The sequence below is a fragment of the Nycticebus coucang genome, chromosome 5, assembly GCF_027406575.1.
Source record: "Nycticebus coucang isolate mNycCou1 chromosome 5, mNycCou1.pri, whole genome shotgun sequence".
NCBI classification, from domain to species: Eukaryota; Metazoa; Chordata; class Mammalia; order Primates; family Lorisidae; genus Nycticebus; species Nycticebus coucang.
This window is the reverse complement of record NC_069784.1, coordinates 121,858,583-121,874,538: the sequence shown is the minus strand read 5'-3', so window position 1 is coordinate 121,874,538 and position 15,956 is coordinate 121,858,583. Positions and strand designations below refer to the sequence as shown.

At 38.0% G+C, this 15,956-nt stretch overlaps 1 protein-coding gene across 4 annotated transcripts in view; it reads left to right on the top strand.

Moving 5' to 3' along the window:
• Positions 1-15,956, top strand: part of EPM2A (EPM2A glucan phosphatase, laforin) — a 97,098-nt gene that overhangs the window by 37,200 nt on the left and 43,942 nt on the right. For 3 of the 4 annotated variants that reach the window (XM_053592645.1, XM_053592648.1, XM_053592646.1), the window contains exon 2: positions 8,374-8,548. In XM_053592645.1, coding sequence (XP_053448620.1) covers positions 8,374-8,548 — 175 coding nt within the window. Of the gene's footprint in view, positions 1-2,148; positions 2,243-8,373; positions 8,549-15,956 lie in introns of those variants that run through there. The other variant, XM_053592649.1, reaches the window with a different exon arrangement.

The following is a 15,956-nucleotide window of genomic DNA, read 5'->3' as shown; positions in this document are numbered from 1 at the left end:
GCTCGTCAACATGTTTCCCTTCCCCTTTTTATGTTTTGTGCAACTACTGTTGGTTTTTGCTTTGAGATTACCAAGAAGGTTACATAAAATATTTTAATAATAGGCTATTCTAAGGTGATACCAACTTATCTTTAATCAAATACAAAAGAGTAGACACTTGTACCTACCGTCACCATGTTTTACATCTTTTTGTAATTTGTATCCCTTAACACTTTATTGAAGCTAAAATTGTTTTTAATAGTTTTGTCTTTTAACCTTTATGTTAGAGATAAAATTGCTTTATATACCACCCTTGTAGCACTGGATTATTCTAAATGTGACCATGTTTTATTTATACCACTGAGTTCTTTGCTTTCATGTTTTATGTTATTGATTAGCACTGTTTTTTTTGAGCTTAAGGAACATGCTTTGATAATTCCTGGAGGACAGGTCTAGTGGCGATCAACTCCCTTATTCTTCATCTTGGGTACCATCTTCTATCCCTTCACATTAGATATGTGATTGTGAACATAGTAGGTTAAATTGAAGGTTGGGGAGAGGAGAAGAGAAGCATGGTATAGAAGTTAAGAAACTTCAACTTAGGGCGGTGCCTGTGGCTCAGTCGGTAAGGCGCCAGCCCCATATACCGAGGGTGGTGGGTTCAAACCCAGCCCCCGCCAAACTGCAACCAAAAAATAGCCGGGCGTTGTGGCGGGCGCCTGTAGTCCCAGCTGCTTGGGAGGCTGAGGCAAGAGAATCGCTTAAGCCCAGGAGTTGGAGGTTGCTATGAGCTGTGTGAGGCCACAGCACTCTACCAAGGACCATAAAGTGAGACTCTGTCTCTACAAAAAAAAAAAAAAAAGAAACTTCAACTTAAATTTTGAAATGCTTGCCATTAACTGCTCTGTGGTGGTCTCATGGTCAGGATTGTTTGCTATTAATATTTATTTCCTCTTACACAGTTTGCTAGCTGGAGCCTCTCTTTTTCCTTCTCTTTCTCCATCTCACCTTTCCTCCTTCTTATCAGTCGTCATGCCCTGTCCCATCCCCTCCTTGCATGATTGACCTCAGCTCTCCATTCCATTATGAAGGACGGTTCAGCCGTCTCTACCACGACCCCCACACTCAGCTATTTTCTGCCTTTGCAATTTATCAAAAGTGCTCAACTGGTGCAAAATCTACCATCTTGAAGAGGCAGTTGGTTGAACAAAAAGATTTTTTTGTGTGTTTTATTTTCTTTTCCTTTTGCTAGTAGAAGAGAGTATCAAAATGACAAAGAGTTTACAATGATACCATGTGTGGGCAATTTTATGCACTAATACCTTCTGAGGTAGTAACAGATGGGCACGAGAGAGATCAAATTTAGGTGATTTAATAGCTAAAATTAGAGATTAATGTGTTAGGTTCAGAATTTATGTTGATGTGCTACAAATAAAAACTTATAAACTCCAAAGAAGATAGATTCAAGGGCGGTGCCTGTGGTTCCGTGAATAGGGTGCCGGCCTCATATACCGAGGGTGGTGGGTTTGAACCCAGCCCCAGCCAGAGTTCAACAACAACAACAAAAACTAGCCAGGTGTTGTGGCGGGCGCCTGTAGTCCCAGCTATGGGAGAGGCTGAGGCAAGAGAGTTGCTTAAGCCCAAGAGCTGGAGGTTGCTGTGAGCTATGACGCCATAGCACTCTACCAAGGGCGACAAAGTGAGACTGTCTCTAAAAAAAAAAAAAGAAGATAGATTCAAATAATATAACATGAATCATTATTAGAAATTTTATTTTGCTTAAGGTGACCATGCTTAGCCAATCAATACAGCTTAGCCAATATCATTTCAAAACTTCAAAAAAAAACCCCAAAAAACCATAGTTTAACCTGAATTTTCAAACTTATAGAACTATTTAAAATAATGAGTTCTGAGTTTTTAAATTTTGAGGTTTCTTGCTTCTGAGGCTTTTTTTTTTTGAGAGGGTCTAGCTCTTTGCCCAGGCTGGGGCTCAGTGGCCTCATCATAGGTCACTGTAGCAATGTAACTTGGGACTCCAGCACGCAAACAATCCTCCTGCCTGATCTGTGTGCCAACATGCCTGGCCAATTTTTTTGTTTGTTTGTTTTGTAGAGATGGGATCTTACTCCTGCTCAGGCTGGTCTTGAACTCCTGGACTCAAGTGATCCTACCACCTTGACCTCTCAAAGTGCTAGGATTACGGGTGTGTGCAGCTGTGCCTGGGCTTTGCGTCTGTGCCTTTATTCGGAGTGCCAGAAAGCAGGTCATTTACTGTCGTGTGTTTACTCAATATAACTTGCCTAACTTGCGTTGATGAAAAAAATAACATGGTTATCAAATCTGTTTTGAGGAAATACGTGCTTTTATTAATTAAACCATTTATTTTCTATTTTCTACCAAAATACAGATTAATTTATCCCAACTCAGTGAGCTATTTATATGTTTATTTATTTTAAATGAATTTATAATGGATGTATGGCCATAGCCAGGTCTATTCTGGACAGAATTCACTTGTGTCGCTCTCCCTCTACCTCCATTAAACGTTTTTGTCTAAGCATTTTTACAATACAGCCAAATGACTCTTTTATAAGAAAATGAGATCTGGAAAAGTTAACTATTTCTAGACATAAATTATCCCTGTAGTAGTAAATTGTATGTTATATATTCTTGGATCAGTCTTCTGGGACACAAAGTGAATTGGAGACCTAAACATTTTCCTGTCGATTTGGGGAAAATACACAATTTTTTTCTTGTAGTTTTTGGCTGGGGCTGGGTTTGAACCCACCACCTCTGGCATAGGGGTCTGGTGCCTTACTCCTTGGAGCCACAGGCGTCGTCCAATACACACTTTTTTTAAACTAAACTTCATTTTAAGATAATAGTAGATTCACGTGTTGTAAGAAATTGTATGGAAAGGTCTTGTGTACATTTTGCTCAGTTTTCCTCAATGGCAACATCTTGCAAAACTCAGTACAATTAGGTAATTTTATCATTACAGTCAAGAACCAGAACATTTTCATCTCAAAAGGCTCTGTCATGTGGCCCTTCTATAGTGACACTCCCTTCCTCCTACCCCCACCTCCCCAACCCCTGGTGACCATTAATCTGTTCATCTCTATAATTTTTTATTTCAAGAATGTTATATAAATGGAATCATTTTTTATTATTCCAACTTTTGGGGATTGGCATTTTTTTTTTTTCACTTAGCTTAGTTTTCTGAAGTTTTATCTAGGTCATTGCATGTATCAGTGGTTTATTTTTTTTTTTTAGTCAATAATACTTCATGGTACACATGTACAACAATTTGCTTATCTATTTCCCACCCATTAGGGGACATCTGAGTTGTTTGTAGGTTTTGGCCGCCATGCATAAAGCTACTATAAACATTCATGTATAGATTTTTGTGAATATATATTTTATTTCTGTAGGATAAATGTCAGGTGTACAATTGAGTTGGATGGTACTTACATATTTAGTTTTCTGAAGAAATTGCCAAATATTTTTCTAGAATAACTGTACAATTTTTTTTTCTTTTTGAGACAGTCTCACTTTGTCGCCCTCAATAGAGTGCTGTGATGTCACAGCTTGCAGCAACCTCCAACTCTTGGGCCTAAGTGATTCTCTTGCCTCAGCCTCCCAAGTAACTGGGACTACAATGCCCAGCTATTTGTTGTTGTTGTTGTTGTTGTTGTCGTCGTCACCGTTGTTTAGCAGGCCTGGGCTGGGTTCATACTGCCGGCCCTGGTGCATGTGGCCAGCTTGCTAACCACTGAGCAAAGGGCACGGAGCCTGACTGTAATTTTATATTCCCATCAGCAAAGTGTGATTGTTCTCACCCTTGAATCCAGCATTTAGTATTACCACTGTTTTTAAAATTTTGTCCATTCTGGTGTGTAGTGATAGCTCATTATGGCTTTAATTTGCATTTCCCTAAGGACTAGTGATGCTGAACATCTTTTCCCCACATTCTAACTGAGTCATCTGTTTACTTACTGTTAAGTTATGAGGGTTCTTTATTTTTTCTAGACCTTAGAACTTTGTTAGATATATATTTTGTAAATATTTTATACACGCCTGTAGCTTATCTTTTCCTTCCTTGCTGAGATCTTTTGCAGAGCAAAAGTTTTTAATTTTGGTGAAATCTAATTCATAAATTTTTCCTTTTATAGATTGTGGTTTCTGAGTTATGTCTAAAAACTCTGCTTAGTCCAAAATACTAAAGATTTTCTCCTATTTTTTTGTAAGAATTGCACAGTTTTACCTTTTACATTTAAGTCCACGATTCATTTTGAGTTAATTTTTGTATAAGGTGTAGAGGTTGAATCTTCTAATCCATGAACAGGATATGTCTCCTTGATTTTCTTTCATCAGATTTTATGGTTTTTAGCATGCAAGTTGTATATATATATTTTTTTTGATTTACACTTACGTATATGGTGTTACATTTTAATTTCAGTGTTCACATGTTTATTGCTGGTATACAGATATATTTATTTTGTATATTTACCTTATGTCTTGTGAACTCACTGAAGGCACTCAATAATTCTAGTTTTATGTATATTTGTCCTTGGTATACATGGGGGGTTGGTTGCAGCCCTCCCCATAGACAACCAAAGCTTACACATACTCAAATCTCACAGTCAGCCTTGTGGAACTTGCACAAGCAAAAAGTCAGCTCACAGTGTATGTAGATTTTTTTATCCCAAGAATACTATATTTTCAATCAGTAGTTGTTTGAAAAAAATAAAATCCAAATATAAGTGGACCCAAGGAGTACAAACCTCTGTTGTCAACTCTGTGTGTGTGTGTAAAAGATTCTCAAAATTTTCTACAAAGATAACTATGTTATCATTAGGTAAGGAAAAGTTTTTTCCCCTATTTCTTTTCTTTTATCTGTATGCCTATGTGCTATGTTGAAGGGAGTGTATAGAATTGGTTTCTTTTAACCTTTTGTAGAATTGTCCAGGAGGTTTAAAATTATGTTTAAAATTATATATTAAATATCCCTAACAATTATAGGGAAAGTCCTGACTCTCCACTAGGCCTGACACCAGTTCAGTGCAATAAGGGAGCGTACTCTGTTACTGCTAAGTGGAGATGGAATTCCATCTTCCCACCTGGTTTCCACTGACACTGGGGCAGGAGGTGTTGAAAGTCTCCGCCCCATATTCAGCCTTCTCAGACACCACCCTAGGGAGTGTGTTGGGGAGTTTCAATACAGCCTGAAAAAAGTGGAAATGTAGGCTCCCCCACTTGGCTTTGCTGGTGTGGGGGGGTGTAGAGTCACATTTATTTTTAGTGAGTTTGACTAGAGTTCTAGCTGAGTGCTGTGGCTCTTGGTTAGATTGCTGGCCTTGTAAATCGGAGGCTGTGAGTTCGAGCCTTGCCTGGGCCTGATTTAAAAGATTTCTGTCTGACTAGGCTGCCCTGTTCCTTTTCTTTGAGCTAAGGAGAGTGGACTTCTGTTGAGTTTTCTTTTGGCTGTCCTTGTTTTATCAGGTTCCTGGCCTTTTCTGACCTAAGTTTGGGATATATAAGCAAAAAGAAAACACAGGGAACTTGCTACTGTGCTTTTCCTTAAGCCCCAGTGTTCCTTCTGGAAAAAGAAAAGAAGGTCTGCCTTTACCTTTCAAATTCATCTTATGTTTGTTTATTTATAATTTCCAGTGTGTTTAATTGTATTTATTGTGGTCCGGTCCACATACTGATTATTTGAGGACTGTTTTGCTTATCTGTGGTGTCAGATATCATGAAAAAATATGCATGGACCTGTTCTTTTGCTTAGCAACTTTTGTTAGTGTTTGGGTCTAATATGTGGTCCAAGGCAACCCTTATTCTTTAAATTTGCTGAAAGAAAAGAAAAGGTTGGATACCCCCCGAATCAAAAGACAATGGTCCACCCTGTAAAAATACTTTAATTACTAGAAAATATTTTGTATAACCCAGGATACTACATATGAAGAACTCCTTTGAAAGTTGCTGAAAACATGTATATATAATGGCACTCTACCCGAGGGCGGTACAGTGAGACTCTGTCTCTACAAAAAAAAAAAAAAAGAGCAATTCAAAAATTACTAGGAATGAAGAAGTCTTAGGAAGCTGATGATCCATAAATAATGGTTCTTAAATTTTGTAACTTATGAATATTTGAGATCCTTAATCATTATATTTATTAAAGAGGTGACATTTAAATTGTTGTAGGTCAATTATACTGACCAGTTGGAATTGTAGATACTCTTCTTTAAAACTAAAAAGTTAACACCTGTTCCTTATAACAACCTAGTGACTTCAGAATTGTTTAGCACAAGGTAGCCGCCTCCATTCACCTCCACTTCCCAGCCATAACCACTGTTGAGTCAGACACGCATCCATCCAGTCTCCAGCTTATGCTCAGACGTCCAGTCCTGCTTTGCTGCCTCACCTGCTCACTCAGCTTTCCTCTTCAGCCCCTCTCTCTGTACATTCTTTGTAAATTCATCTTTCTGTGCCTGGATGTTAAATGTTGAAATACTTTCAGACTTGATTCTAGAACTTTTATTCTCCATCAATATTGTTTTTCTTTGTGACTCATCTATGTTTGTATTTCAGTCACCACTTAGATGACTCAGAAATTTATTTACTTTCAGTCTCATTTCTGGTCTTATTATCAAGCCAATAACTCCAGCTTTCTATCTGACATCTCCTTTGGATTTCTTTTTTTTTTTTTTTGTAGAGACAGAGTCTCACTGTACCGCCCTCGGGTAGAGTGCCGTGGCGTCACACAGCTCACAGCAACCTCTAACTCTTGGGCTTACGCGATTCTCTTGCCTCAGCCTCCTGAGCAGCTGGGACTACAGGCGCCCGCCACAACGCCCAGCTATTTTTCTGTTGCAGTTTGGCCGGGGCTGGGTCCGAACCTGCCACCCTCGGCATATGGGGCCTGTGCCCTACTCACTGAGCCACAGGCGCCGCCCTCCTTTTGGATTTCTAAACAACACTGCAAACCTGACATGACAAAACAAGAGTGATGACGTTTCTGTGCAACCTCTTCTGGATTGTGCATCTGACGATGAATGGTACCACTGTATACAGAATTGAATTTGCTAGAAGCTGAGGAGTCATTATTGTTCCTTTTCTAATTAATCACCAAGTCCTGTGGCCTTTCTCTCCTGAATCTGCATAATCCTTTCCATTTTCTACCAACTACCTGGACTAATGTAGTAGTTTCCTAAACGGACTTTCTGCTTCTACTTTATTGTTCTTGAATTCATTTTTTACTCTGCAATCAGAGAGCTATTTTAAAAATGAAATCTGATCATATTACTTGTCTGCTTCAAATATTTCAATTTTTCGTATTGCTCTTATGGTAAATACCTACATCTTCAACATGACCTGGCATAGTACCTGTCTCAATTATTAGTATTTGTGGAAGAATGAGTATACAAATGGTTCACACCATTTGCTACTAAAATAGTAATGCTACACGTGTTTATCTTTGTATGAATCTCTAATTAATATTTTTGTTGGCTATATTTCTAGAGGCATGGTTCCTAATATAGTTTGTTTTTTATCTGTTACATATGAATGTTAATAGAAAGGCAGTGTAGTTCCTTATAGCAATCAAGGGAAAAAAGCTGTTAAGAGAAAAAGAGGAGACTTATCTAGAAAGATCAGTGATGATTTATTAAGGGAGTCGCTTTCTGCTCCCTTTATTGCTTGGCCCTGGAAGAAGATGGTGTGTCTTGGTGCGTGCGACAGGGGCAGTGGGCAGCACGCAAGTGTCCTGTGCCTAAAATGTGGACTGGGGTTGCTGGTATCTCTGCGTTACTAGTTCTGTAACTGTGGGCAAGCTAGTTAATCTCTATAAAGCTTAGTTTCCCCATCTGAAAATAATGATAACCACTGTTTTACTTGAAAACTAGATTAGCGAGGACTATTTGTTTTATTTATTAATGCATTTATTTATATTTATGTATTTGTTATTTGAGCTGACACTATAATACTTTATTACTGATCTTAGTCAGACAGTTGCATACCAGAAAGGATAAAAGTCTATAATTGGGGACAATAATGGTTTTAAAAACCTTTTCCAGAAGCTTATCAGGCTGTAAAATGATTCACAATGGGCTCTTAGGGCATTGAGAAGTCCCATGACATTGCTAAAGAGTTAAAATGCTTTTGTGGACTCCACTGTACTCAAAGGGAGCACAGAACCCTGTAATTTCCCTAAGTAACTCTTTACAATTCCTACTGTTCTCTCTCTCAATCTAGTCTATTTTTGTTTATATGAAACGAGCAGATTCACCAGCTTTATGTTTATTTTCTTCATTCTATTAATTTTGCATCAGCCACTTTGAGGCTACTTAAGCAAAACACAGATTTAATTGCTCTGTTTGTCATTTCTTCTTGTTCTAGGCAATGGACCTCATCATGATCGTTGCTGTACTTATAATGAAAACAACTTGGTGGATGGTGTTTATTGTCTCCCAATAGGACACTGGATCGAGGCCACTGGGCACACCAATGAAATGAAGCACACAACTGACTTCTATTTTAATATTGCAGGCCACCAAGCCATGCATTATTCAAGGTAAAAATAGTGCCATGTTTATAAGCACAGAAGTAGGACAAGAGGTAGCATTAGGACAATGGAAATATTTACTGTGTTCAAAACTGCAGCATCTCCCTTAGAGGGCCCTATAGAGCTTTGAAGAGACAGATTATAGTGAATCAGCTTTTCTATGTCTAGATGTGAAGGATTCTTTCTTTGTGGAATTCTTTTATTAAATATCTACCCTAGCATCAACATATTTTGAGCAGATAGTAGTCAACCAAAACCTATTTTCTCCATTCCCATGCCTCAGAAGTAATTATTTTTAACCATTTTATGGATAATTTTTCTGAAGGTTAAACCTAAATCTTTAAAAAATAATCCTTGTTAATGTATCAATTTAAAAATACCTATTGCTTCACTTCCATTACACATAAGAAATCTCTCTCTTTTGTATTTGTCCTCTTTCCTGAGTCTGATTCCTACCAGACAACTTTTTAAAAGTTCCATTGCTACTGACCTTTGTACAAATTTTGTATCTCGACCCAGGATTTTTTTTTTTACAGTCCTCCTGAGTTCTACGTTTGTATGAGTAGAATTCTTTTTACCTCTATATTTTCTTCGTCATCTCCTTTGACCTGCAAACTCCCGATTTATGTTACTTTTATTTTTTAGGTTTATAGAATTTACACTTAATTTGGTAAATATGAATGTCTTTCATGCTTAATTTAGAATTCAAAACCATTCTTGACATTTAAAATATCACGTAAGTAGTATTTACTGTAGAGCATGCGGTGTTTGTTCCATACACAAAGAGATGTATTCCTATGTTACTAAAAAAGGTACTGCTTTGAATGAGATGTGGGATAAATATAAAAAAGAGGTGTGGGAGAGAGAGAAAATGCAACTCCATCGTGGTGTTAGGGAATGAATATTCTTCTTGATTATACCGTTCTTTTAAGTTTACATTAGATGTCGGCCTTGCTAATGTATTGTCCACACAGTGTGAGGGGGAGGGGAGTTTAGCATGACTCATAGTTTTATGGTCTGAGCATTGAATTAACAGTGTTTCTGGGGAGGTGAGCAATTTGAAGTAGAGATTGAGGTAAAAATTCTATTTTAGTCATATATTTGAAATGTCTGCTAGATTCTAGAAAGGAAATTAATTTTATGTCAGGAGTTTGGGGAGGAGGTTGGAAGTAAAGATATAAACTCGGAAGTTATCAGTATATAGCTGGCATTCAAAGTGTTGGGGCTAAATAAGATCATTTACTGAGTGAAATATGGAAGAGACAGAGAGAAGAAGCAAAAATACTGAACCCTGGTTCACACAATTTGGCAGTCAGAATGGGGAGGTGAACTTGCTGAGATGGTCTGACATGCAATGAAGATGTGATTATGGGGTTATTTTTCATTTATCCTGAACCACAATTACCGACCATTTTATCTAAAGAGTCATGTCTTGGCTCTGTGCCCATAGCTCAATGGTTAGAATGGTTAGGGCTCCACCACTTACACCCGGGCTGGCAGGTTTGAACCTGGCCTGGGCCTGCTAAACAACAATGACAACTACAACAACAATGACAAAGAAAAAAAATAGCCAGGTGTTATGGCAGGCACCTGTAGTCCCAGCTACTTGGGAGGCTGAGGCAAGAGAATCACTTAACCCAAGAGTTTGAGGTTGCTGTGAGCTGTGATGCCATAGCACTCTATAAAGGGCAACATAGTAAGATTCTATGTCCCCAAAAAACTAAATAAAGAGTCCTGTCTTGGGCTCTAGAGATTTTCTTTTACTGTACGATCACTTCTTCCCCTTAATTGCTTTTGCTCTTTGTCATTAAAGATGCCCTTAGATGGCTATTGGACTGGTTGGATTTTAATTTTCTATTTTTCACCTCCTAGTATTACTGCTTTACATTTTGTGAGACTTCATTCTTTTCCAATTCAGATTCTTTTTGTTTAATTTTGATAATCATATTCTTAATTTTCATAGATTCTTACTTATTCTGTTACTCCCCTTTCACATGTTGGTTTGCTCTAGTTTATGAACGGATATATTCTTGAATCTTTCTCAGTTACTAATGAGAGTTATTTTAAAGTTCTCTTCACTTACTGGACCTCTTTTTTCCTCCCAAATTGGTTGTTCTTTATTTATTCAATCTTTCCCTTTTGTGTCGTTAGTTTTTTAAATTACTGGTGATTCTTAGTTGTTTATTTTTATTACATGAAAGGCTAGATTGATTATCCTATCTGGCTGGGGATGAGTTTCCTCTGCCCTTACTGGCTCCTGTGTCTGCAAGAGTGTAAGCTGCAAGCTGTGTGTCTAGACAAGGTCATGCCTCTTGTCAGAAAACCCAAATCAGACCACCTCCCTGAGCACTCCCACATCCCACCCCCAATGAGAAGACAAGGAGGACCTGCTATGGGGTGCACTTCTCACTCTGAGAGCCTTTGCTCCCCTGAGTAGATGTTTTAATTTTCAAGGAAAGTATTTCTTCAACTTCACATATGGTAGTATCAAAGCTATAAGTGGAGTTGAGAATGCACCTTAGGTCATGTAAGAAAGTTTACATTTATTTTCTTTAAAGCAACTTAGTTTTAGATTCAATTTTCTATCCTAATGAATTCTTGGGTCATTCAACTTGTTATTATTCACCTCATATGTGTATATGTGTGTATATATATGCAAATATATAATAATATATTAAAAATGTGTACGTACTATATAACATATATGTATAAAATAAGTATGTATGTATTTATACCTGGAGTGAAATATGTATGTTTTGCAAACTGTATGTATGTGTGTGTGTGTATGTATACATATATTAATGTAGATATACACCAAATTCTGGAAATCTTCATGTGATTCGTCATGTAAGCATGAAAGTTGGAGAACTACCGAGATTATTCTGTTAATACTTCAGTATTTAGAATGAAAAAGAATGTTTTCACCCTCAGTCATTTTAGTCTAGCTCCCCTTAAAAATTCCAAACACAATTTAGCCTCATTTGAAACTGGATGAGGTAAAAATGTGCATTCAGCTTAAAAGAAAAAAGTTGAAAAGGCATTCGTATATTTAATTATTAAATTGAAAACATCTAATTGCTATTTGCTTGCCATTTTCTTTTCTTTCTTTTTTTTTTTTAGAGACAGAGTTTTACTTTGTTACTCTCGGTAGAGTGCCGTGGTGTCACAGACCACAGCAACCTCCAGCTCTTGGGCTTAGGGGATTCTCTTGCCTCAGCCTCCTGAGTAGCTGGGACTACAGGCGCCGGCCACAATGCCCGGCTAGTTGCTTGCCATTTTCAAACAAGATGTATAATGCTAAGATAATTTATAAATTTAGCTGCTGAAATAGGTAAACACATGTTAGGTTATGTGTTTGAGCATATATAATGATAGAGGCATTCAAACTCACCTCAGAATTTGTGATTACAACAATTACCCTTTAGTTTGAATATAGGAAGAGAATTAAGAACTGGAGAGAGTAGTGGTTCATGCCTGTAATCCCAGCACTCTGGGAGGTCAAGGCAGGTGGATTGCCTGAGCTCACAAGTTCCAGACTGGCCTGAGCAAAAATAGAAAAACTAGCCAGGCACTGTGACAGGTGCCTGTAGTCTCAGCTACTTGGGAGGCTGAGGCAGGAGGATCACTTGGGCCTCACAGTTTGAAGTTGTTGTGAGTTATGACACCTCAGCACATTACCCAGAGTGATAAAGCAAGATTCTATCTCAGAAAAAAAAAAAAAGGAATTATGTCTAGAATTTTTTTATGGTTGGGACAAATCATGTCAGAATTGAATTGTCAGTATCTTTCATGATGATAAGACTTAAGAATACAAATACCTACCAATTATAGTTTACATGATAAGGTAAGTAGTAAATTTATTCATTGAGCAGGAATTGTGTGGCTCACTCTGTCCAGCGCCTTCACTGAGCGCTGGATGATCAGTGATGGACAGACAGTGACCCTGGCTCTCCTGCTCTGGCGGAGACAGACGCATAGTGCTGTGATGAAGTGAAGTAATTGCTGTAATGAGGTTGCTTCTGCTGTGCAGAGAGGCACAGGTGAAGTCTTGAGTTCAAGGAAATTTTTATGAGGAAGTAGAACTTGAACAGAAGTGTGAAGGATTTTTCTCTAGGACATTTGGGAAAGGGAAGTCAAGGTAAGGAGAACGGCAAGAGCAGATGTGCGCAGGTGGGAGAGAGCGACAGTAACATAACCAGGTCATGTCGTCCAGCCAGGGCCCTTTGGAGAGTAGAGGGGGACTTCAAATAATTAGCCTGGACCACAGGCGTAAAGTAGGACTGTGATGGGCACACAAGGAAACGACCTAGAGAATGAGTCATGGAACAGAGAACTTTCTGGTACTTCTCAGTATTCGTGCTCAGATTAGAGGATTTCCTCAGGTGCCTGGAAATTCTCAGATCTTGCTTATGCTCAAGTGTGGGAGTCCATCACGAGAATTAGAGGCTCTGAGCACACTGGTGGGCATGTGACTGCCTGATCTGGCTGCCTCATTTAGGTGGGGACCCTCTGATGTCAGTACCTTTAGATCTTTTCCCCTGGGCTGCTTTTATTCCTTAGACAAGTGTTCGCCAGACTCCTGCTCGGAGGGGGCAGGTCTGTTCTGGGATTAGAGTGTGGGAGGCCGGCTGAGGGCATCTCTGCTTCCAACAGACAAATACACTGAACTCCTTTGTTCTCAGTGTGGTGCCCCTGCCCTGTGCCTGGTGTCCCCACAGTCCAGAGATTTCTTTAATCGTTACCAGAGAAAAACCCAGTCTTTGTCAGAATGGGTGAGGGGAAGTTTCCTAGCTGAGGAGGGTGAGGAAATGAACCTGGCCAGGTACTTTCTTCTTAAACAGACGTCCAGTTGGCTCTCCTTCTGTCTTGTTCTCACCTCCAGAAATCCCTGGCGATGCTCCTACTTGATGGTAGGAGGGGATTCAGTTGTGTCACTCCTGCCCGTTCCCAGCTTGATGGACTCAGGGGTTGCCAGCAACTACTTACTTCCCATTGTCCATAATTTTGTCGTTAGCATCTTTCCTCCTTTTCTCTTTATTTTTAAGGTTTATGGGCTTCTTATGAAAACATCTTTTTATTCTTATTTTAAAGTGATTTTGGGAAAGAATCGAGAATTTGGTGAAAGATTCTGGATTCATGGAATCAATTTGTCTGCAAAAACTGAAAGTGAAAGCATTCAAAACATCTAATATAAAACATGGCAAATAATAGCTCAATAAATTCTAAGTCCATTCTTTCTCCCCTCCCATTTAGCCTGTATTGTATTCTTCTGACACAGATAAGATGTTTTCATGCTGGAATGTGATTTAAAACAATCATTACTCTCATATTCTGGCTGTATGTAATGCCAACCTGCACCTCCCTTTTAAATAGAATTATTTTTACGCAAAAGAATGAATAGTTGCATGAAAGACACAGATAGCCAATTAAATCAGATGCTAGTGGTTAAGGAGTACTTTCTATACCTTAAAAAGGCTTATTGCCAGTTAAACACACTTCAAGAGACATAAATTAGACTTTATGAACATCACACTTTATACTCTTAAAAATGTTACAGTTTAGAAATTGTCTTGTAAAAGCATGCATATACATTGTGGCCCCTTTGGCTCATAAAGAAAAGATATATGGTAATTCTTAAAACTCAAAATTATTTTAAACACTGTATGGAATAATAATTTCACACATTTAAAGTGCAGTTTTATCTGGCACAATTTCCAAAATGAATGAAATTAATGACTTTGGAGAAAGGGTAAGGAACTTGGATTCTAGCCTTAGAACTCCTGGGTAACCTTGGGGCAAACCTGTAACAGTTTTGGAAATTTCAGTTTCCTAATTTGCAAAGTGAGCTGATTGAGTTGTGATTACTGAAGGTATAGTTCTGGAAATAATCAAGGTTAACTGGTGATTAATGTTAATGTTAATTTGAAAAACTAAGGCTTATATGACATTTTCCCAATAGGTTATATTGATGTAACAATGACTGTACCCCAGATTAGCTTCTCTGGTTTTGGATCCAGGAACCAGCTGCTTGGATTCTAGTGTTGCCACGAGGGGGTTCTTTCCCTCATTTTATTAGCCCAGGACATACATTCAGTTCAACTCTGCAGAAGCTGTCTTTGGAAATGCATATATTTCATAGCCAGCATACAAATAATCTTTACGAATTTACATGCTTTTTGTATACTGATAAGATATTTGTTGCAGTGCTCACATTTATAATCAAACCTTGACAAGAATTTCCTTTTGGAGTAAGTAGAGAATAGCCGCAAAATTCTGTGTGCAATGGGACCTAATTACATTGTCCTAGTTCTGTAATTCACAATCAAGCCATTATTGGCCAAAGGAAAATTCTAATTTCAGTTGGTATTTACATCTGATTGAGTGATTTGAGATTCTTTAAAATCTTAAAAAAAAACCCAAGATTTTAATTGTTTAGCCCGTAAGAAAGGAAAGCAGCGTGCTTCTTTTTGTTGTTGAGTTCTTCAGCTTGGGCAATGATTTTTACTGAGTATTAGCTGGGTATGTAGGATTTTTCTTAGAGTTCCTTTTCTTTGTCTAATGCTGTTCATGTTTTATATAGTTTAATTAATTGTTGGCTTTCCTCTTTTTCTTTTGATTTTAAAATATATTTTATATGAAACATATTGAAATATATTTAATACCAGGCAAAATATATTTTAATATATATTATACTATGTATAATTATGATATTTATTTTCAACATCATATCAAAGAAAAATATTAGTGATAGATATTAGCATCCTAATGGTGAGATGGACCAATGCAAACATACTCCTTTACTTCTTGATTCTTAAGAGTCATTTAAAACATAGCTGCTGGGGTGGCACCTGTGGCTCAAGGAGTAGGGCACTGGTCCCATATGCTGGAGGTGGCAGGTTCAAACCCAGTCCCGGCCAAAAAAAACCACACACACACAAAAAGAACATAGCTGCTGAAGTGTGTGATAAAATCAGTTTTGGCAGATAATTCTCTTGTGGAGTCAGTATAATTATGAAGGAAGCAGCTGGATTCTGTGCTCCCGTGTATATTATCAACAGCATTGTTATTTAACTTATGTAGAATCTTGTCTTACAACAACATGGATAGAACTGAGGTCATTCTCTTAGAGAAACAAACTAGGCATAGAAAATCAAATATCACATGTTCTCACTTATAAGTGGGTGCTAAAAATGTATTCACGAGGACATAGAAATTGGGGTGAAAGACGATGGAGCCTCACAAGGGTGAGGGGGTCTGAGGGGTTTGGATGATGAGAAATTAGTTAATCCGTGCAATGTAATATTCAGGCAATGGGTCCCCTAAAAGCTCTGACATGATAACTATATAATTTATGCTTGTAACAAAATTGCACGTGTACCCCATAAATTTGTATAAAAATACTATGATAGAAATGTCC